The 23,209-nt window shown below is 43.5% G+C and overlaps 1 protein-coding gene across 7 annotated transcripts; it reads left to right on the forward strand.

Annotated features, from left to right (window-relative positions):
- The first annotated feature begins 182 nt into the window (after positions 1 to 182).
- ELK4 (ETS transcription factor ELK4) lies at positions 183 to 23,139 on the forward strand. 7 transcript variants are annotated; one of them, XR_012039515.1, is made up of 8 exons: positions 183 to 437; positions 6,639 to 6,792; positions 8,242 to 8,450; positions 9,144 to 9,359; positions 10,783 to 11,706; positions 12,870 to 12,986; positions 14,473 to 15,247; positions 23,015 to 23,139. XR_012039515.1 is itself a non-coding variant. In XM_072844589.1 (7 exons), exons 3-7 carry the CDS (start codon positions 8,442 to 8,444, stop codon positions 14,569 to 14,571), a joined length of 1,365 nt encoding a protein of 454 aa, XP_072700690.1. In that variant the 5' UTR covers positions 183 to 437; positions 6,639 to 6,792; positions 8,242 to 8,441; the 3' UTR covers positions 14,572 to 22,890. The 7 variants fall into 7 exon arrangements, 1 of the variants encoding a protein (XP_072700690.1); XR_012039517.1 differs by having other exon boundaries at positions 8,242 to 8,454; positions 23,015 to 23,128; XR_012039513.1 differs by having other exon boundaries at positions 6,639 to 6,765; positions 23,015 to 23,128.
- Positions 23,140 to 23,209: the final 70 nt, after the last annotated feature.

Genomic DNA, 23,209 nt, shown 5'->3' on the forward strand with positions numbered 1-23,209 from the left:
GGCACATGGCTGCGAGCGGCCCCGTGGCTGCGGGCGGCCCGGCGGGCGCTAGGCCCCGCGGACTACGCTCCCCAGCGGGCTTTGCGAGCGGTGGGCGGGCACCGCCGCCCCATTGGCCGGCGGCGCCCCCGGGCCGCGCGGGGATTGGCGGCCGCGCGCGGGCGCCCCGCGCCCCTCGGGGGCCGTGGGCGGAAGTGTGGGGTACGGCGGCCGCGGAGGCTCGGCGGCGGAGGGACTGGCGCTCCGCGTCCCGCCATGTAACGCGCCGCCGCCGCTGCCCTTCGCTGCTCGCCTGGCTCCTCCCGCCCGGGATGGGGGCCCGGCGCCCGGCCCGCCGGGGGGGCGCCCGGCCATGAAGGGCGGCGGGGGAGCCGCTCCCAGCACCTGCCCGCCGCGAGGGGACCGCGACGCCCGGGGACCGGCGGGGCTCCTCCTCGGTGAGTGGGGGTGGCCCGGCCCGCCCGCGGCGGCCGGGCACAGCGGGGCGGCTTCCGGGCCGGGAGCGAACGGGCTCCGTCCTGCGCGGGGGAGGGACCGGAGGGGACCCTGCGGGGGCTGAGGAGGCCCGGGGCGGGGACCGCAGCCGGGGCCGGCGGTCTCTGAGGGGATCGGAGCGGAGGGGGCCGGGGGCAGCGCCGGGAGTCGCCGCCTCGGGGGCTGCTGCTGGCGGCGGGGCCGGGATGGGGCTGCGGGTGGGTGGGTGGGTGTGCGTGCGTGGGGGTCTGTCTGCCTGCCTGCGGGGTTCGCCCGTGTCAGGAAGCCGGGAAACGAAAGCGACGGCTCTGAAGGGCGGCAGCCCGCCTCGGGACTTCGGTCTGCGGGGCGCCCCGGGGCCCTTCCCCGCCGCCGGTCCCGCGCTCCGCGCTGGGGAACGCAGAGAGGGAGAGGGAGGGAGAAGCCGTCCCTGCGCCCGTCGCCGTGTGTGCGGCTTCGTGGCTTGGTCCTGAGTCCGAGCAGGCGAGCGGTGCTCCGGGGTCTGCCGGCGGGGTTCCCTTCGTGCTGCTACCGCTCGGTACGGACTGACGGGCCTCGCTCCGCCGAGGGGAGCTGGGAGCGAGAGCCTGGGAGCGAGCGGTTGGGTTTCTTTTTTTTTTTTTTTCTCTTCCTGGCTCTGCTACTATTTTTTTTTTTTTTTTTTAATACTTGTGTACTCATCTCTTTGTGAAATGGGTGGATGCCTACCCACATCAATAAGTGAGTCCACGGAGAAAGTATGCAAATACACACTGTTACGCTTTTATTTGTATGCACATATACATATACACACGCACATATGCGGACGTGTGTATTACTTCCACAATACCTTATTTTCACAGGCAAACTTCTGATAATCCCCATTGCTCTGCTGCCTGTACGTGGGGGAAATCCAGAGCTCTGGCTTCCGCGGTGTCGTTTTTAAGTAGCAGCCCCTAAGAAATACAGGAATGGCTTTGTAGGCGAGCGCTCTGTTCAGTGGGTGCAGCATCTAGTCATTAGCATTTCTTTATCTTCATCGTGTTCAGAACAAACGCGATCCCTGCACCAGGCACAGCCTGCCTGACAAAGCTGCGTGTTCGTGATTTTTGTCGGCCTGTTTATTTTTAGGGTCTTAGCGCCTGTTTGTAGGGAATAGTTGTTCTATCATCATAGCAACCAGGCTGAGTGTATTATAAACATTATTAAAGGAAACCTTTTCCATCTTCAATGAGACTTCCTTTTCATAATAAAGTTAGGACCAACGTAAAATATTTAGCCTTTTGTTGGGGGTTTGCTTCATAGCGTGGTGCGGAGACCTGACCCCTTACTCTTAAACAAGGATGCTTTCACCTGCAGCAGGCGTATTGCGCCTGTTGAAGCTAATTTAATCTGCTGTTGGTAAACATTCCCCTCAGCCCATTGTGGCGGCAGATAAGGAGGAAGCAAGTGTAATCTACTTAAAGAGGAGCTTCCACGGAAATAAGTATTTTTATGGCTTACTCGGAAACAATCACATGGGTGTCAGAAACCAACCAAGTAACTGATCAAAGGCATTTCATGTTTGAAGTTTACCGTTCTCTCTATTGGTCCTAAACCTTCCCACGTTCTCTTCGGTCTCTTATCCTATAAAAGGAGAGGTAGAAAAGGGAGACTCTTAATCAAAGTACGGTAAAGCTGGGAAATAAGGTCTGCTGTCCGTAAAACTAGCTACACTGGGGTGTCAGGCATCCTTAGCCAGGGATGGAGGGTCAGAAGGATGGCAGCAACTGGGGAAGTACATGGACTCTGCTTTGAAGTCCCCCTTCTTGGCTGTGTTCAGACAGGTTAAAACATTTTTAATCATCAGGATGTGCTAGTCAAAATCATATTAAATAACAGAGCGGGCACCACTGTCTCTGTATCAAGATTTAAAAAAAAAACCAAACCAAAAAGCTGTTTGGCTCATCTACCAACTTGAGTCTTCAGCCCTAAGTGTGATGAAAATCCTGATACCACTGTTCTCCTTCGTGGCTTGTTTTCTATTGCTTTTTTGCTGGTACAGAAAGGTTTTCTCGGACATCTGAAAGGTGGACAATACTAGAAAATGCTTACTTAGAAAAGGAAATACTAATTTCTCAGATGGGAGTTAAGAAGCTGAAGCAAATTGTTCCTAAAACCCCAAATATTTGCTAACACCTTAATTTCATCTCAAGTAACTTGATTTTTGAGCCAAGAACCCAAAATTTATTGCAACGTTTGTATTAAGTAAATACAACTGTCAAACATGGAGTGGGATTAGGCAATGAAAACTCGGGAGCAGCTCTTATCATGAGGACATCCTCCAGCATTTCCTTCCGAGGAGCTTCCTGCCTTGATAACCACAGCTTCTCTTCCAGAACAAGCTGATTGTCCTGACTGGTTTGGAACCAACAGTGCAGTGAATGCCAGGGCCAACGGGAAGACAAGAATTCATTGGAGTCTAGGGTGGTGGGTTTTTTTTCCCCTTATTCTTACCTGATTTTAGTATTAGAGACGGTATAATTTGATTACTGCTTGGAAAGCTGCCAGAGCTTGGAATTTTTTAGTAGTGGTGTCGCAGATGTTGAAGTCTGCATCTCTAGTTTAATTTTTTTTGTAAATAGTAACTTTATTTTACACATACAACAGGCTTTTTGACTGCTAATTCACCTGTCTTGGGGAAGTAAGCTAACAAAACAAGTGATAGTGAGAGGAGTAGTTAAAGTACTTTTACAATGCTCTGTGTGTTCTGGAAAAGGACTAAATGCCCTTGGACGCTTCCCACCACATCGGAGTATGTCAATAGCTAGATACGAGCGCCCTGGGGGCTGGGTTTTGGACGGTAGGTTTCATACGTGTTGGGCAGCAGGTTCTTTCTAAATGGAATCAAAATTGATAAAATCCTAAAAGTACTAGTTCAGGTCAATCACGGTCTCAGGAGCTTGAAAATATTTTCTGAAAGGCTTATTAGTAATGGGATATTTTAAGTGCTGTGCTAATGAAATTGTTGCTTGGTTATTTGTTGATAACCACTTAATTAGAGACTTCATCAGCAATGTTCCAGCTCTTTGTCCCTTTACTAAAATAAAAGGAATAGGGCAGCCATTTTTTAATGTATTCAGTTGGCTGGACAAAGACACTGAACAACTTGATCTAACTTTGAAGTTAACCTGTTTTGAACAAGAAGTTGGGCCTGTGACCTCCAAAAATCTCCTTCAACCCAAGTTACTCTGTTGTTTATTTTCCTGGAACAGCTATCTAAGGCCTTGTGTCCACAGGAATGTTGCACAATGTAGCAGGAGTTATTGTCTACAAATTCCTGCTGTTCATGCACCATGGCCATCTTAAACTATTAAGAAACTACGGGAATAGTTTTGCGCAGTGAAGTCTTAACAGTTTGGCTTTGCTGCGCCTGTGTTGTCTGCACAGCGAGTCCGGCTTTCCTGGAATTGTGTGAAGACTTAATTTGCTCACCTGCTGGCCCACTGAACCGTCTGACTTGCATCATTACATGTGAGGTCCCCAAGACCATCTCTAAGTTACTGTTTCTGCCTTTTTTGGTTTTTTTTTGAAACAAAGTGTTTGTGATCTGAAAAGAGGTTTCTGTGTCACCCTATGTGTTTACCTCTGCTCTGTGCTGCTTCTAAAGTCATCTTCTGAGATGTCACTTCTGTGTAAATACCTGGACAGCTGTAACTGTGCCACTTAAATATGTGGTAGTGACGATTTTGTCCTCGCCGTGTAACGTCCGTGTGACACCCTTTCTTTCCTTTGCACCATCCTTCATTTCTGGGTGGGTTCTGACAAGGCTGTAGACCTGACTTCTTTATTCAGTCCATCTGGAGAAGTCATCAGGCTGCAGATGCTTCTAAGAGGCTGTTGGAACAAATTGAGGTGAAAGATTACTTGAGCTGTTCTTGGTGTTGAGTCAAAGCACAGGAAATCTGCCAGAAGACCTTGAAGACGGGGCTTAGGGCAGACCCCCCCACCCCGGTCCTGCCTCCGCTACCTTCTCAAGGCCTGGCTGGCTGCTGCCTTGCTGGGACATCGCGAGGTGTCCCTCTCCTTTTTGAGCACGAAGGGACAAACACTTGAGTTTGTTTTGCAATAGTACGTATAGCTGCTGGCCACGGGAGAGATTACCATATGCCACTTCCTAAACTGTTCCTCCTGCCTGCGATGCCGCCCAGTGATTGCGCACGCTCCTTCCACAGAAGATGCAAAGCCTTGAGGCTCTGTAATCAAATGGGGTGCGTGGGGCACGTTGTGGCACTGATGCATGAGGAGAAGTCGCCGGAAAAGATATGTATCTCGTGTCCTGGCTTTTTTGTAAACTCGAGGCTTTTTAAAGTCAAGGTCTCAAACAAAGCTACAGCAACCTCAAACGAAGCTGCAGCAACATGAGAAAGCTCAAGTTTGCAGTGCTTGTATTTAGAGTACTGCAGCCAAATTCTGTCAGCTACTCAGTATACTTCAAGGGTCATCCGTAGGCGTCAGAGAAGATCTCAAGACAATAATAGTGCTCTATTTTAGCATACTCATTACAAAGTGTAACTGCCCTCTGCCTCTAGCAACTATTTTTTCCTCGTACTCGAATGGTGCAGAAGTGGAAGGGCCCTCATCATAAGCAGCAGTATTGCCTCTCTGCCTAATTCCCTCATTGTCTTTTCAAATGAGACCTTTTTCTTTCTCCGTGGACTCTTACAAGGAAAATAACCTTCAGCAAAAAGATGGTTTGCAATGGCATGCTTGTAATTATTGGTGTATTCATCTTGAAGAAAAAGCAATCAAACTACTAAGCTTTTTATGCTGACAGGGAGCTGTGTGAGGAGATTGAAGCCTTCTCGTGAAAGGAGACATGGTTTTGAAAGAAGTTGAAATGCTGTTTACAAATCATGAGAGAAGTAACATCTCACCATTGTTAGCGTAGAGCAGGAGTGGGACGGCGGGTTCCTGTCCTTGTCCTGATTTCTTTAGTTTCTCTAACTAATGGGCCTGTAACATCTCTGAAGAGTGTGGGTTTTGCTGTATGTCTGAATAAAAAGGACAAGAGGATGTTCTGAATTCCTTCCAGTCAATGCAGGAGGGGGATGCTTTTGAGAACGTGGCCCTGAAAATGGCTATGGTGTGATCAGGAGCCTCTGTAACAGCTGGTCCCCCCGTGCCAGGGCAGCTGAAGATGTTCTGCAAAATGCGGATAGCACAAGGGCCTTGAACCGCTGCGCAGTCCCTGTGGTTGCAAGGTAAGGGCTCATGAAAGGCGTCAGCGCCTGCTGCCCCAGGTGCTGAAGAAGGAGGAACCTTTTTAACATGTTAGTCGGCTCCTCTTAAACAAAGAGAAGTGCTCATCTCGCCTGTACTGGTTTTCATTTTGCATCTTGTGTGATGTTTTTTATCCTACTTTTTCCTGAAGAAGCAACAGTTCTTTGATGTATTCTTATGCAGTATCAAAGCAACTTTAATAAAGAAGTTAAATTAGATGTCTTGATTCATAATATAATATTGTCTCCCGTATCCACATTATACTTTGCCAGTTACAGCTTACTCCTGGACTCTGAAGGGGCAAGATCCGCTTGTGATCCCCATTGCTTTGACCAATTTGGAGGGTTATTTCTGTCCTTCGCTTTGTATATAATCTTCAGAAAAACTCTGTACTCCCAGTTGCGTTGCAGTATCTCTCTATTGTTTCCCATAGATGTGCACAATAAATATTTAATAAAGAGGGCCATTCATTCTCTCATATGCGATATGACCTATCCGTTCACAATTCCAAAGTGCTCTCTGCTCCTGTTCTACAGCAGCCAAGGAGTAAGTAAAATTTCTCCACCCTGTTGTTAATGTGTCTGCTATAAGACTTTTTAAAGTAGAGGGTGCTGAGGACATGCAGTGTATCCTCCAAATGATGGAAGGAATCATGACATCCCAAAGCCTGTAAACGCCAGAAACATCAGTAGTAACTTGATCAATCTAACACTCCAGTACAGTCTGCAACTCTGCCCTGGGGAGAAGGATCCTTCCAGCCGGAAAGCTGCAGTATTTGGGATTTAGGCAGCATGAACTCTTTTTTTTAATTATTTTTTTTATTTTGGTAAATGCTCCTCAGAACAACATAGCTCATCACTGGGAAAGGTGATTTTTTTTTTTTTTTTTTTTTTTTTTAAATCTTGTATCTTCTATCATTTCAGTCACTCCATGCTTACTCTGTATTGCTGAACTTTGTGCTGTCAGAGTGCTGGGCTGTCGGCATTGTGCGTCTCCAACTCGATTCAAAACCAGCCGTGACCTCGGCAATAATGCTTGACTGCGGTAGAGGTTGGTGAGCTTTGAGATAATGGCAAGGTACTTCTTACTAAAGGGAAGCAGCCCATTGAAATAATGGCATTTAAATTCTGGGATGAAATCTGCATAGATTTTTAGGAGGAGAAAAAAAAGCCTTTGCCGCTCTGAAATTCTGCTGCTAATCTAATTTCTACGTGATTGCCTCCCATTGCATCAGTCAGCGCTATTTGGTGCAGTGCTGCTTATGGGTTTTGAAAGTGCTGTAGATAAATGTAGCGTGGGAATAATCACTCAACTTCATTTTCCTGCTCTTTCTCTGTTAACACATATCACTAGTATTGACAGCTCTGCAGAATGGTAGAATCAAGTCCTTATGTCTACACAACACCCCATGCATGTGCATCATCCTGACAGGATAATGAGGCTCCGCTTATGATGCTCTGCAGTGTGCGTGTCCTCTGCGTTGCCAGTAGGCAGATATGAAGTGTTATTGGCAAATGTGACTACGAGTCAGAGGAGAAGTCCTAGAAGAGTTTTAACGCGGTTGCCTGGCCCCGAGTTCCCGTATGCTTCAGCTGGCATGCCACGGTGCAGTGTGGGAAGAGTCTCAAAGCACAGCGTTCAGCAGCTGATATTTTCTTAAGAGTACCGAGCCATTAATTTGGGCAAGCATGGAGTTGTATGCATACAGTAATTAACAAGGAAAGCACCTTAGGCCAGCATAACAGGGTGGTGTGGGTGTCCTTCATTTTGAGATTGTTCCTTGTAATTGCAGCAATTTAACTGACTTGATCAATGTAACATCCCTGTGTAGTCATGTAAGCGTGCCATCAGGCAGGTCTTCTTAAAAATAGGTTAAATGCAGTGGGCTGTGCCCAAAAAAGTACCTGCCCTAGGGCACCTTATTTCAATAAGAATGTGTAGTCCTGTGTAAACTGTGAGCAGTAATCCTTTTACAGGGCTGACTAAATTCTGAAGCTCTGACATGTAGACCGTTCTCTTCCTTATATAGGGCTGGATAAGTGCTGGGCAGTAATGAGATTGGAATAAAAGGCTTTGGTAACAAAGATGAACTGGCAGTCCCGACTGAATCTTAAACCTATCCCTGCATATACACGGACTTCAAACAATATGGGTGTGAGTCCTGCTTGCTGCAGTTGGACTTGATGCCTCTGTTTTGGAGCTTCTGCTTGTGAAGAGCATGTAGTTGTTTGGGCTGCAGATTCACCCAGATGGAAACCCCTGTACTCTTTAGGTTTGCCTTTATTGCGGTTTAGCCGTGTGTGTGGGGAAAAAAATATCTAGCAGTTATGCATATCAAAACACTTTTAGTGTAATTCATCACGATGGTTCTTATTCCAGAGTGGCTGGGTTTGTTTTTATTTCATTGGAAGAAGTTTAAGCTGCATTAATAGAAGCCGTTCTGTTCTGGAATAAGAGAATCTGTATGGGATACTGAATTAATATAATTTTATCTGGTTTAATTAATAATATACTTTCCTTGTGCAGACAGGATTATTAGCGTTCTGCCTAAAAATATCTGTGGAAGTACTGTTTCATGTGGTCAGATATGGTCAAGGAAAAACATCATCTCTACTGCCTTGTCTGTCCTTGATGAATTTCTACATCGCCAGTTTTAGTGCTAGAAAACCTTGCTGGAAGTGCGTGAATCGACTGACAGATACTAGTCCTAGAAAGTCTCAGCATAAATGACTGATGTAGGTAAGACATGGGAGGAATCAAGAGAAAAGCAAAGGCAGTATTTGAAATCGTTTTACTTTCTTGTTTACTTTCTTAGAAAAGACAGGGATGAAATTTGGAAAAGAAAGGAGATTTGAAAGAGAGGAGGCTGGGGGTTGATTGAGAGGGCTGCTTGCAAAGAGGCAGTAGAAATGTGAACTGAAGGAAAATCGAGTTGTTCTGCACTGTGGCATCTTCAGGTAACTGAGGCAGTTACTTGATCTGCTCTCTGTTTTCTTAAAGATACCGAGGTTGGGGGTGGGTGCAGGTAAGGAAAGGAGGGGGCGAGTGGGCGGTTTGATTTTTTTTACCTGGGTGCACCTGAGCTGTTTCTCATAAAGCAGTACAAGTCAGAGTGGGTGAACGTGGAACAACTTAGAAACATTTTTTTTGGATAGTGACTCATTGCAACTTACCCAAAGTGACCTGATTTAGTTAAATGAGGCTAAATATAACCCATGTGAAAAGTACTGACATGTGGGAGGAGACGACAGCAGTTGGCGCTCAGCCTCTCTGTTCTGCAGGGAACATCTTTCACGACTGGTGACTAATAATTTTTACTCTTGCTGGCTTTGGAAATAACATCTCTGCTCCATTACCCCCTTCTAGGGAGATGAAGAAAATGTGCTGTTCCTAATCTGTTGCCTCTTATCTGCCTTTCTGAATTTCAGCTTACTGCTATGGACAGTGCTATCACCCTGTGGCAGTTCCTCCTCCAACTCCTCCAAGAGCCTCAGAACAAGAATATCATCTGTTGGACCTCCAACGACGGGGAGTTCAAACTGCTGCAGGCAGAGGAGGTGGCCAGACTCTGGGGAATCCGCAAGAACAAGCCCAGTATGAACTATGATAAACTCAGCCGTGCTCTCAGATACTATTATGTGAAGGTAACAAAGTCCGTAAATCCACCTCAAATCCTTATCCATCTTACCAGCTTCTGCCTAATGAGCTTTGTTTCCTTCTTCATTCTCTTCAAGGGGATAGGTGTCACTTCCGTCTCCCAGACTTAAGCAAGGTGTACTAGTTTATGTTTAGAGGGTTTTTTTTCCTTTCGTTTATCACTGTGCTGCATTTCCTCCCCAGTGGTTATTTTATAAGGTTCTAGATAGCTTTGTGCAAAATATTACCTTCTTTGATTTATGTCTCCGCTAGTACGAATTTGTCTTTGAATACTAATCCCTCTTCCAAAAATGTGCGCCTTTGCGAGGGTTAAAATCCTCAACGCTCCAGTTTAAGCAACCAAATGATTATGATGATTGAGATGGTGAATATTGCACCACCTTGAGATCTTTTCTGCAATTGTCTCTACGAAAGGGCTATCAAAGTAAGGATTTGCAGTGAAGCAGCCCGAGTTATTTGTCTTTTTCTCCTTGTATTCAGACTTGCACCTCTAATGTGGTCAGTGAGTTTAGTCCAGCAGAGTAAGATGCTTCTCTTGTTTAGCTAATGCCTTCTAATAACTTGCAAGAGTCTTTCATTAGTGCACAGGTAGTGTCAAAAAGCTGAACTAGAACCACAGTGTGGGAGTCTTACCTTCGTTTCAATAAGCCATTTATCCCACAACTGTTATTGTGTGGGTGTAGGAAATAAAAAATAACACACAGTTTCTGAGGAGCGTGTCGGTTTGTAGCAGGTGGCATGTCGCTTGGAGCTTATTACTGGGTAGCACAAATCTGACTTTGTACTGAGAATTCTCAGTAGTAATAATTGTACGATAAATAAGAATCTTCTTAGGTCCAAATTGTGTGTGGCATTTCACTTAGGAGCAAAACAAGTTTGACATATGCTATTTTGTGGTATTGAAATAGCTGATTAGCCTACATTCTGCTGGCTAGTTCAGCTACTTATTTTCTTTTATTATCATCTTATTAAGAATAAAGGTGGTTTGATTTGAAGTATTAGCTCTCAATTCTGCAAACCTGTAAGCTTTAATTCTGCAGGTTCTCCTGTTCGATTATACTTAGTGTACCCAGGTCAGTGATCTTTGATGGGGTAATGGGCATTTTTTTGTTTCTTAGCTGATCTTTTAAAATATGTTAAACAGAATTGCTTGGCAGTTTTAAGGCTGTTGTTAGGATATTTGATGTCAGGTTAAGCTCACCTGTTTTAGTGCTTTGTCTGCGAGCTCTGGAAATGATACTTTGGGAGCATAATTGAACGGCAAGAATGCAGTGTTTGTAAAAAAGAAAAAAGAAACAATTTTTGATGAAAGATTACAGCCTATCTAATTCCTCAGTATTTTAGGCAGCGTTTGTAGGAAAAAAAATTAATCTGAGGAAGGTCTAAATATATTTATCTTCTTACCCACAGAATATCATTAAGAAAGTGAATGGTAAGAAGTTTGTGTACAAGTTTGTTTCTTATCCGGAGATTTTAAATATGGATCCACTTGTTGTGGGCCGTATAGAAGGAGACCCTGAAATGACTGGTTTTGCGGAAGTTAGCAGTGCTCCAAAGGATGTGGAAAACTGTGGGAAGGAGAAGTCTCAGTCATGTGCTAAATCCTCCAGCCGCAATGACTATATCCACTCAGGCTTGTACTCCTCTTTTACTCTGAACTCCCTGAACTCTTCCAGCGTAAAACTCTTCAGGTCCATCAAGATCGAGAATCCAGCTGAGAAACTGACAGAGAAGAAACCCGCTCAGGATCCAACACCCTCTGTCATCAAGTTTGTCACCATGCCCTCCAAAAAGCCTTCATCTGTCCCCCTGGTCTCTACCCCTTCAGCGGTCTCTGCCACTTCCACTGCTTCTGCCACTTCGACCGCATCCTCTCTTCCCATGGGATCAGAAGAAACTCTCCAGACCTTGGAGACGCTTGTTCTACCCAAGTTAACTGTCCCTGAAGCTCCAGCACCTTTGCCAAACTTAACCACCAGCTTCACCCCAACTCCACCCATATCCTCAGTTTCTCCCACTCTGCAAGTTCCTTCCACACCCCCGTCGCCGCCCCTGAGCTCTAATCCTGACCTGGACATTGACACAGACATAGAGTCCGTGGCTTCTCAGCAGCTGGAGCAGGCTCAGAGCCTTCAGCACCAATCCCCAGAGCCCAAAGAGCAGGATTCATCTGTGCTGGAGAAGGAATTTGCCAATCACCTCTCCAGATCTAAAAAACCCAAAGGGCTGGAGTTGGCTCCTACTCTTGTCATTACAGGCAGCGATCCAAGTCCACTGGGGATTCTGAGTCCTTCTCTCCCAACTGCTTCTCTTACTCCAGCACTTTTCTCTCAGGTAACCTAATTCCCTTCCTGTTTTTTTTTTTTTTAGTAACAATAGTGGTTATGTTATATTTTAAAACAGTAAGGGAAGGCAAGTGGAAAATGAATAGTCAGTAGATTGTATTTGGAGTTCTGAAAGTCAGGATGTCACTTCCATTTTTCTTATAAAACAGAAACTTTATTCATAATCAGTATTAGCTTCCACCCCAAAGTGTGCCCAAGTGGTATGTCAGCTGCACACATCTGTACTGTGTTAGCATGTGAAGGCAAAACCCAAACCAGCAGGATCCTTTGTAATTCTTGCCAGGGGGATACTGAATTATTTCAAAAACCCTAAACCTTGCCCTTATCCTTCAGGCTGATTCTGAAAATGCTTTAAAAATAGAGAACCACAGAGGTGTCTGTGTAGCAGCTTTCTTTTGCTTGATTTAGTAGCCATTTACTTAAGACCAGAGTATTGTGACTTATCAGCCATAAGAATGGCTGCTTAATTTGGTTGTTATCTTTGTGTGGGAAAGGAAAGCTTTTATGCCTCATGGAAAATTTGGAAGAAAACTGAATCCAACTAGGCTGTTAAATTGTTCTGTATATATTTAATCTTTTTCCTGTAATAAATTGGAATTAGAATGAAACTGTTGGGAAACTGCTGACTGAAAACTGAAATGGCTGAAGACAGGAAAAAAAATCAAGTGCAGTTGCTCTTCTGGCACCCTTCGAAGTGTTTGGCCAGTGAACCTGGAACACCCAGAATATTCAGAAGCTGGATGTAAATGTCTTTTGTTGTGACTTACATTGTCAGTGTTGCCCAGACCATGCGTGTGCCCACCGTCTGCTATTCTTAAATTCATGGACTGAGTTTTCCAAAGTCACTCGCAGGTGCTGTATACTGAATTGCAGGAGGAGCCGATTTGCTGTAGGTTACGGCAGGATTTGGCAGCTGTCGGGAAAAGAGGGCCAATTGCTCAGCAAGGGGAGGGAGAGCCGGATGACTGCTGCTGCTGTTGTGGGGTTTGAAGGGAGGAGAAGGAGGCGGGAGGAGGGAACGGGAGTTCCTGAAATTTGGACCCAGCCCTCTGCAGCTGTAGGAGCTGCGATTATTGCGGCTGGATTTACATATGCTATGCATTACTCGCAGTGCAGGTTTCACCCAGCTGGCTATCTTCTTGTGTTTTGCAGACTCCCATCTTGCTGACCCCAAGTCCCTTGCTCTCCAGTATTCACTTCTGGAGTACGCTAAGCCCAGTTGCTCCTCTCAGTCCTGCAAGGTTGCAAGGTGCTAATACGCTCTTTCAGGTAAGTTCCAGCAAGTTTAGCCAATCTCTCCCTTTCAGCCACGCTTGTCAGTGCCTTCCTCAGAAGACCTGCAGGGATCGGTTAGCCCAAATATCGGATGTAGAAACAAAATAGTGATCTTTCTGCTTTCTATCCCCTAGGTTAGCTTTTGTGAGTGTTTAATTTTAGTGTTTACCCAGTTTTATTTAAGTATATTGTAAATGTTGGCATTTCAGAAATGTTTTAAATGAATAGCAGTCTGTGCTGTAGTTAGAGATAGATACTTTTTTTTTTTTTTTTTAGGTCTGTCCTTCCTGTAAAACTTGCCTCCCTGTAACTTTACTGGTTGAGCTTTTCCTGGAAATTGAATTTTGCTACTCTATTGGTTGTTATAATCGTTTGTTAGCAGTCTCTTCTGTTGAAAGACGTACCGCATCTGTTGCCTGAGTGTGCTTAGGCAAAGGGTAAAATTTAACTAGTTGTCTTTTGGGTTTATATCTGTCATCTCCATGGAGATGAAGGAAGTAGCTTATATGTACTGTGAGGATAGGGAATAAACGAGTAGGTCTGCAAATGCATTGGACATTTTTCTCTATAAATAGCTGATAATTAACTGAGGAACAATTTAGACCATGGTTTCCCAACAACCTGTTTTAAAGTCACTTATTAGTTTAGGACATAGGCAGTGCTCAGTGCAGAGGTTACAGACTGGGTCCTCCTGGTGACACTGGTTATAATAGCCGGATTGGTGCAGTCTGATGCAGGGGCGTTTAAAAAGTAAATTACCTGGGGGAAGCCAAAGGTTCTTTGAAAGTTTGGGGTGGGGTTTTTGTTGTTGTTTTGTTTTGGGTTTTGTTTTTTTTTTCCTGGGAGAGCTTCTACATGCACAGATATGAGAGTGTCCTGGTGCTGGCTGGGATAGAGTTAATTTTCTTCCTAGTAGCTGGTGTCGTGCTGCGTTCGGGATTTAGTATGAGATTTAGATGAGTAGTATTATTGATAACACACTGATGGTTTAGTTGTTGCTGAGCAGTGCTTATACTGGTCAAGGGCTTTTCAGCTTCCCAGGCTCTGCCAGGTGCACAAGAAGCTGGGAGGGGGCACAGCCAAACTGCCCAAAGGGCTATTCCATACCATACGGCATCATGCTCGGTATAGAAACTGGGGGGAGTTGGCCGGGGGGCAGTGACCGCTGCTCAGGGACGGGCTGGGCATCAGTCAGTGGGTGGTGAGCAATTGCGTTGTGCATTACTTGTTTTGTACATTCTTTTATCATTGTTATTATTATTATTTTCTCTTCCTTTGCTGTCCTATTAAACTGTCTTTATCTCAACCCACGGGTTTTACTTTTTTTTCCGATTCTCTCCCCAGTCCCAATGGGGGCGGGTGGGGGGGTGTGAGCAAGCGGCTGTGTGGTGCTTAGTTGTTGACTGGGTTTAAACCATGACAGAGAGGAACAGTAAATTAAAATGGCCTCTTCCCTAATAATTTTTGTTTTGTCTCTCAGTTTCCATCAGTGCTGAACAGTCATGGCCCATTTACTCTGTCTGGACTGGATGGACCCTCTACCCCCGGCCCATTTTCCCCTGATCTACAGAAGACATAGCACATGAACTCATGGAAAGGACGTACTGGCAAGCAAGGGAAAGATATGACACTTATATTTAACCATGTTTTTTAAATGAGCAATTTATAATTCCACAGATATTATCAACAATCATAGTTTTTGCCATTCCCAAATAAAATGCCTTTTTTGCAAAATTCCCTTTTTTTGAAGACCCAGGTTGGGAATGTATATGCAAACGCCTTAATAGGAGCTGAAGCTCCAGTCTCTTCTCTTCCCTCCTTGGTTTGGAAGACTTCACTATGGTTAAAGGGAGTTCCGGTTGGTGTTGCAGTAACTGAGTCTGCACTGATTGCAGTAAACGGTATCAGAGAAGTCTTTTCTCTATGACTCTTGGAAAAACCCTCTGTTCTGCTTCCTGTGCTTGGAAAGAAGAAATCTAATCATGATCGAAGCTGGCATTCCAGGAAATGCTTGGGAAAGGGGTGTGTGCCTCGGCTTTGCCTTGGGGCCTGATAACTTCTGCAGCAACAAAAGAGCCCGCGTCTTTTCTGCTGTAAAAACATCTTGTCTTTTTGCAGGGAGAAATTTTCAAGGACTATTCATTGATTGTGTTACTGAAATACGGACAATTTTTGAATGGCATCGTACACCAACAGTCCAGCCCCTCGAAGAAGTGGTCTGGCTAGCTTCTGGATGCTTCCCTGCCTTCCCTTCGGTGAGGAGGCAAGGTCTGGAGACAAATGGTGGGATTAGTTCCTTTCAGTTCTCAGAAAGTTTGAATGCTGAAGTCCAAACATTTCTTGTGCCAGAGACCTGTTACAAAGCCTGTAATCTCACTGCTAGAAGATTAGCAGGATGGTGGATTTTACATGAGGTTTTGAGGGTGTGTCTGCATTTGGGGAGGTTGCTGCCTGATGCTAGAGTTTCAGACCCAAACAGTGGGTGAGAACACTAACGTCTGAGCATTAACGTTACTGCTCTTTTCCCACAGTTGAAGTGGAGAAGCTCCTCTTCTACCAGCTCTTATCTCAAGTTTTGCTTTAGATCTATTGCTTTTTTTTATTTGAGGAAGCACTCAGACCCAAAATAAGTTAGGCTCAGTGTGTACAGCTAGCTGAGAGGGGTACCACGGCATATCAACCTTATTGTAAATTTGCGCTTGCATTGCTTTTCTTGGTGGCCATGTGTGTATGGATTAATACAAGATTAGTTTCCAGAGCCATTTGAAACACTGAAGAAATGAAATTTGTAGTTAGATTTTTACACCTCAGGAGGCCTTTTAAGAGAACGGAGGAATGAAAGAAGAGAGACTCTCCTCTCGCAGCCCCTCAGAGACTGGATGCCCTGGTCTGTTGGTGCTGGGCGGTGTGCCCTTCCACTTTGGGCATCTGATGTCAGGCAGCAACTTCTGTTTGCTACTATGTACATTGAGTTGGTGACATAAGATAATCTCCGTAAAATGCCCACTAGAAAAAAGATGGAGACCATCTCTATCCTTTGGCATCCTCGCTGGCCGTCTTCAAAGTTTTAATGAGCAGAGGAAGATTGTACCTTTACAGCAAGAGGAGCTGACAGCGTACGCTGTATATATTGCACCTGTCCTATGGATAAGTGGTGAACTCGAGCTTTCCAGAGTTTTCCTTTTGCCACTTCTGCAGACTCTGAATTCACTTTAAAGCGTATGACAATACCCAAGACTTAATTTACTGCAGTGACGTTATCTTTCTATATTCTAGCATTGAAATATGTAAACCACTTAGTATGTTCCTGACATGACACCCGAGACAGGTGGGTGTAATGGAGTTGCTTTTTGGGCATTGTTCATCCAGAAAGTCCCCTGCCCGGTGGGAGGTGGGAGAAGAGCGTACAGCATGCCTGTCTTTAGGTGGAGATAGCAGGGAGTGAGCTCATGTAGTGAACTGTCTTCCTGTTTGGTTACGTCAGAGGCATAATACTGCTTCGCATTTTAGACATCAGCAGATGCAGGATAAAGTTCCTGTGCCAGCAGCTCTTAAAATGACAATGTGCAATATTGACCTTTTTTTTTTTTTTTTTTAATGCAGAAAGTAAACTGCAGATCATAATTAAGAGCAGGCATCTGGAATTTTCTGGTTTGCATGATGGCTTATGAGTCTGCTCTAGAAAATATATATAGCTATATATAAATAGCAGCACTTTTAATGGTTGTTTTAGGTTGGCCAATTTTACGCCCACCAAGTGTGTGGACTTGAGAGCAACATTGCAGGCTAGGATTAGGATTTAAAAATAATTAATGAGCACTAAAGACTTGCAATTTAATTGCTTCCCTTTCCTTGTCCCCTATGGAGAAAAGCCAAGTTTATTTGTTTAAAAGTTGTGTATGTGCACACATGCACTTAATTTTTTGTAAACTGTATCACTTTCAGCATAGGTATGCAAGAGAACCAAATGCTAAGATAGCTTGTCAGTTGTGCTTGGCCTAGTTTCATGCTCTTCTCCAAGTCGCCTTGTAAGATTGCACTGCCATAGCTGGTCGACGAGAGACGCGTTCACCTTCGGGAATACCTTCTTCAGAGAAAGTCAGCATGAAAATGCAGCCTCTGTGTGTTGGTTTCAATCTGGTAATACCCAACTTCCTGACAGATAGCACCGAGAAGATGATTGCTTTTGCTGCTTAAGCACCTGCCTAGGAAAATACAAGTCCCATATAGGATTATAATCTCAGGAGGCAGTTGGGAAAGCAAGTTGACAGGGGAGGGGAGGTGGGAGAGGAGAGGCTTGCTCACCTTTTCTCCATGACAACGTTCAGGTCACTTAAGGTAATATTATCTTGTATATATGCTGCCTCATTAAACACACATTTACTAACAAGTATATAACTGCCAGCTTTTTTGGATCACATTCCTGACAGAGCACAGTGTCGCTGTGACTTCTTGGAGCTTGGTTATGTGAATCGCTGGTACTTCTACTAGCTCACTTCAGGAGCAGTTTGCAGCTCGTTGCAACTTGTTTTTAATTTAGTGTAGGGAAGGTGGGGGTTAACATAGGCTCTCTTTTAATTATCATGTTAGCAGTGTAATATGGGTATAGTACTGTGTTGGTTTAAAAAAAAACAATGCAGCATTACAGAAACATTTTAGTACATTACAGTTCATGTTGCTGAAGTAGCCATGGTATTGTTGAATGCTTGATAATATTTGCATCGGTTAATTCATAGATGGTGGTAGAATTAGACTGGATGAGCGTGGAAGCTGAACATCTGTCCTGCTTCTGGAAATCTCTTTTACATGTCACTGCTGCTGTATAATAGTACTGCAGAGTTTAAAAGCTTGCACTGCTGTTGCTGCGTGTGCTGTGTCTGGCTTTTCTTGAGATCCTGAACTGTCAGGATGCCACTAGCAACACGCGCTGCTAGCAGAAACAATCCATGGAAAGCAGAAACGTGTTAATAATACCCTACGGTTGTAGAACCATACTTGTTCTGTCTTACCTGTTTTCAGAGGATGTGATCCTAGTGATGAGGGTGATGGAGGAAAGTGTTTATTTTTTTTTCTTAACAGCAGCTTGAGTCTAGATCCTTGTTTCAGAATTTGGTCTTCAGCAGTGACAGCTGAATGTAATTCCTATGCACTGTCTTTGGCACGTTCAAGTTGCATTTTGCAGTAGGTCAGGAAGTGATAAAATTCCTTGAATTTGAGAATTCATTGTTTTAACTTGGAGCATCCTAAGACTTCAGTATCCATGCAATCTTTGGTGTAACGGAGCGTGCATTATACTATGAAAGGCTTTGGCTGTTCAGTGGTTTGCTTGGGATAATTTCTCCCTCTGATGCGTTTTCAAACCTCAGATATCTAGCAAATAGATTCTTCTTGTTTTTTATAGCGTTCATTTTAACCACAGTGAAGGCTGCTTATGTGCACGTCTTCCTTTACGCAGCTTTTCAGAATGCAGTGAGACGCATTAATGTCAGATTCCCTCGTGACTTCCAACTTTCATGCAAGAACTTCTGCAGGTTGAGATCGGATGAAAGAGCTAGCCTAGCGCATTGGTGCGGTTTCTCAGGTGAGCACAGGCGCAGAGTTCTGATCCACTTCTGTAGCATTTTTCTAGTGCTGAGGTCAGAACCTACAGTTCTGACAGTCTGTTGGCTACCCATGGTTTATTCATATATCTTTTAGTTACCTTTTGCTACTGTTTTATAGCATTTTTTGTATGTACTCATGTTTTACTATACAATTTAACCTCTTCCATTTTTAATGCATATTTGTTTACAAGACACATCTCAGTGTTGTATCAAGAGGCTATCTTGGTATTGTCAGCTATGAAAATAAACTACATCAGTAGTTAAGGAACATTGTCAAAGTTGACAGGTATTTTAAAACTTGATGTTTGAGCTTTGGGTGTCCATAACAATTTTGTTCTGTTGCGTTCCTTAGTTCTCCTGCGTAAGAAATACACGTACCTTCTGGCCTCTGAGGTCCTGGGTACGGATGGTTTCTTTTGTCTTAATAATCACGGAGCATGGTATTGCAAACAACCAGCCCAAGCCCCACAGGATCTTGCACTCGGCAGATAAGTTGAAAATCCATTAGAATTGCAGTCATGTTGCTTAGAGGCTATTTGGGATGTTTTAATAAGGTATAGTATGTCTTGCCTAAACAGCAATTTTTATGGTTTGATTTGAATTTAATTAAACAGTAATTGGCAATGGCTGCTGTTCAGTCTGAACAGTATTAGCAAATCTGCTTAATGTGGAAGCCTTTGGCTATTACCATCAAGTTGAGTGGTGGTTAATATATGACATGCTAAAGTTGATCTGCTGAAATCAGAGGCTGTCAGATGAAGATTAAAAAACCAAATGCAGTGACAGTTGTTTTACACAGTCCTTCGGGGCTATTACTGCAAAAGGCTTTGTCTTGGATCAACATCTGTGGACACGGCTCTCCTCCTTGTTTGAGCGAGTCGTATTGATTATGTAGGAGCCCTTTTTGTAAAAGCTGATTCTGGACAGAGAAGAATTTTTGAAAATAGAACCAGATCTTTTCTCCGTAGCCTGCTTTTAGTCATAAGGATATGATATAGGAGCTACAAAGCCGCAGTAACGGCAGTGCTGCCATATTTCTGCTATCTGTGTTTATCGTCAACAGACCTTCTGTTGAAATTTCCTGACTGTCTTGGTGCCATCTAAAGCAGAAAGGTTAAGCTTGGGTTTTGGGTGTCTAGTGGATCTTGAACTGAGGAATATTATTCTTGCCTTTGTACAAAGGCCAAACAAAAATAAGGGAGAATATGTTCGCTGCAGAACGTTGATTCTTTTTGGAGGATGCAGTTTTGCTGACCATAACCATGCTTTGCAAAAAAAAATATGACCTGCAAGGTAAGAAAGCTGGGCAGGGCCCAGTGTTTCTTCTTGAATGTGTATGCTAATGTATTTCTCTTTCAGGACAGCACCATGTCTGCTTTGTATAAATTATTTTACAAAAAAAAGTACAACTGACTAGAATTTATTTTTGTTTACCCCCTCCCAAAGAAGACGACTTTAACTGTGGAGCTATTCCAGACATCTGCTAAAAAGCATACTTTGAGAGCTGAAAACTTGTTTTTAGATGCATCATTTAACTGAGACTGGAGTAGCTCTCTTCATGTGCGCATACGCGTGTACACATGCTCGCTGCCAGGGAGGACATGCGTCCATTACGTAGTCTGGCTTCCAGATTTGTATCAATAGCTCTTACCGTGCACACTCAAAGCAAATACTGCACTGTGCAGTTGCCACTTTTAAATGTTTTGCACACGCTAGTGAGGTTTTTCAGGGCGGTTTTTTTTTTTGGTTTTTTTTGGTTTTTTTTAAGGACTCAAATCAGTTATACCATGGTGTGGAGTAATTAGTTGCCAAAGGTTATTTTAAAATTCATCTTTGACATTGTTGTATGCCACATTTTCTAAAACAAAAAAAAAAAAGTGTCTTAAATGTGTCTGAATAGTTTTATGTTAATGGAACAAAAGTTTGGACTTCTTTTTTACTTAAAACACTTGCTTCTCTGTTGAGACCATGTGTTGCAGAAGGTTTTCATCTCAAAGTAGGGTTTTTGGCAGGGGGTGTAAGAGGATAATTATGAACCTTCGGAAAACAGGGGTCCTTTAATGGAGACACTGAATGATCTGTAAGCAGTGCGGCAAGGAGAGGGGAGGAGAGGTTGGAAGGCGTTGTGTTCGGAGCCCAAGTCAGTCCTTGAGCAGTACATGCAGCAGTGCTGTACTAATAACTGGAAGCTGTTGTTTTTTGATTTTTTTTTTGTTTGGGTTTTTTTTTTTCTTTTTTTGAACACAGGAAGGCTTTGAGGATGGCCTCTGCATGGTTCCTAGTGTGTGCTGTGTGCTGGGGGCGGGGGGGTTACAATACCTGGGTTTGCTCTAGGCTCCTTGAGATGTGTTGTGTTTTTTTTGGCTAGCATGTCTTAAATCTTCAGGCTTTGAAACTGCTTTATAGAATTGTGTTGACTTTTTGTTCTGCTGTTGTTCAGTTGCACAGAGTTTTATATATATGATGTACTAGTTTTAACGTTAATTCTCTGTGAACAGGGTTGAGATTATTCATTGTAGTTTAAAAAAAAAAAAAAAGTTGTATTCTAAAACTCCCTTTTAAAAATCTTGTTTGTATTCTGTTGCAGTGTTACCAGATGGCCTTATGTACGTCACAGTGTTTTGTGATAAGTACAGTAGCACATTTAATGCTTATCTCCCCCCGCTCTGTTTTTATAGCTGAGAAGTATATTCTTAATAATAGAGATGAATAAATGGGAAAACTTTAGCAACATGTATGGTAAGGATAGTGGTTGTCTCCTCTAATGTATATTAGGACAGCTGGAATTAATCTGGGACTGAAATGACTCTGAATTGGGAGCGTTAACCAGCATGAGACTTTGTCTTGGGAATTCTGAGAATCTTTGTGCGAGCCGATGGCAGATTTGAATCGTATGCCAGAAGCTTGTAAATCAGAATAGATCTGTTGGCTTCACTGCAACTGGTCGAACTTATACTGGCTGAGAACCTGGTCCTTGCAGCTTTTTGTCTACGGCTCAGACAGAGTCAGGGGAGGGAAGTTTAAGTTCAATTTTAGAGAACTTAAGCAACCTAATCAGCTGCGGTAAGGTGTGACAGTTGTTCTGTTTATTCTTAAAGTGCATCTCTGTTTTGGAAAGTGACTTTCTGATGCCTTTAGTGTTTATTCCTCGATTGAAATTTTAGGTTAATCTGGGTTGTTTGCAAATCAGCCAGATGATGTCTGCAGTGTGTTTTATACCACAGCAGCTCTGCCATCTCTGCTTGGGGCAGACTGAGCAGACAATCACGGCAGTTACCTTACTCTTTAACTCTGGAATGGATTCTGTTTTACTTTCCTGTAATTTTAGTAGAACCATCAGGGGTTAAAAATTACATTGAAAGCAGCAGAGATAAGGTTTTCAGTTACTCTTTCCAGAACAGAATTGCATTTTTTATATATACATATATATATCTATCTCTATATATATATAGTACCAAGTCAAGAGACAAAGCGAGTTAATGTTGTAGCGAGTGTCTGACTTCCTACACTGGAGACTTTTTCTAGACACGGTCTTTTAGAGACAACTGTAATCTTACACCGCTTTGGTGCTCTCGTTACAGTTGGGGAAACTTGCCTGGGAGAGAATAGCTTCTCAGTCTAACTTTTTTTGAAAATAATACCTTATAATAAGAGTATCTTAATGCCATTGTGTTTAAAAAAAAAAAAAATGCTGGTATGTAATGCAAGTACATAAATAGCCAAAGTTTTCAGTAATTGTTCAGTGTTACTAAATTTGCTTTTATTTAACCTTCTGAGATAACACATTAGGAAGACCTTCGGCATGTTGATATCACATTGAAAAAAAGTCTGATCAACTTGATTAATAGCAGATACGCGGTTATTTGAACACATTTCAGGTTTGAATACAATTTGGAGGCAAAGATCTAAGATGCAAAACTTACTTTGGAGGAAGTGCACTGTAATGACACTTCAAAGTAACAAATGCTGCTTTTAAAGAGTGGCGTTTTTGGCAGTTGTTATTCAAACATAATGAAGGTCTTTCCTGAGAAATCAGGTGACTTTTCTATTGCTTCAGTTTTTGTGCAAAAAAAAAAAAATCAATGTATTGCAATCTTTTTTAAAAATGGGGTGGGAATAGTTAAAGAAAACTATTTTATGTAAGAACTGACAGAGGGATTTGCTTTGTATAATGCAAGCTGGCTTTAAAAAAGCATTGTAGCAAATTATTCAAGTAAGTCAATCATATGTTAATAGTTATGTGCAACCAGACATGCAAAACAATTGTATTTTTTTAAATAAATATTTTTAACAAAGTTTCTGATCTTTTGGCTGTTTTTTTCAGTAGAGGAAATGGAAAGTTACAGCTGCAGGGCAGCTCGCTCTGTGATAACGAGGGAGTTCATCAGACCTTGAGCTAACTAACTTGTCCGTTCACAGCAGCACAGGCGCTCTCGCATCTTGCTTGGATGGAGACGGAGATGGAGTTGCCGCTGCTAGCTCAGTCTTTTTGCCAGATCAGGTACCGTTCTCTTCTGGTGAAAATTTCCTGTGGTGAGTAGCACCGTTCTATATATAGTGCTGATAGCAAAGCGGAGATTTGAATTAAGTACGCTTTTAACAAAAGAAATGCGA

This window comes from Ciconia boyciana, chromosome 23, assembly GCF_034638445.1.
Source record: "Ciconia boyciana chromosome 23, ASM3463844v1, whole genome shotgun sequence".
NCBI lineage: Eukaryota > Metazoa > Chordata > Aves > Ciconiiformes > Ciconiidae > Ciconia > Ciconia boyciana.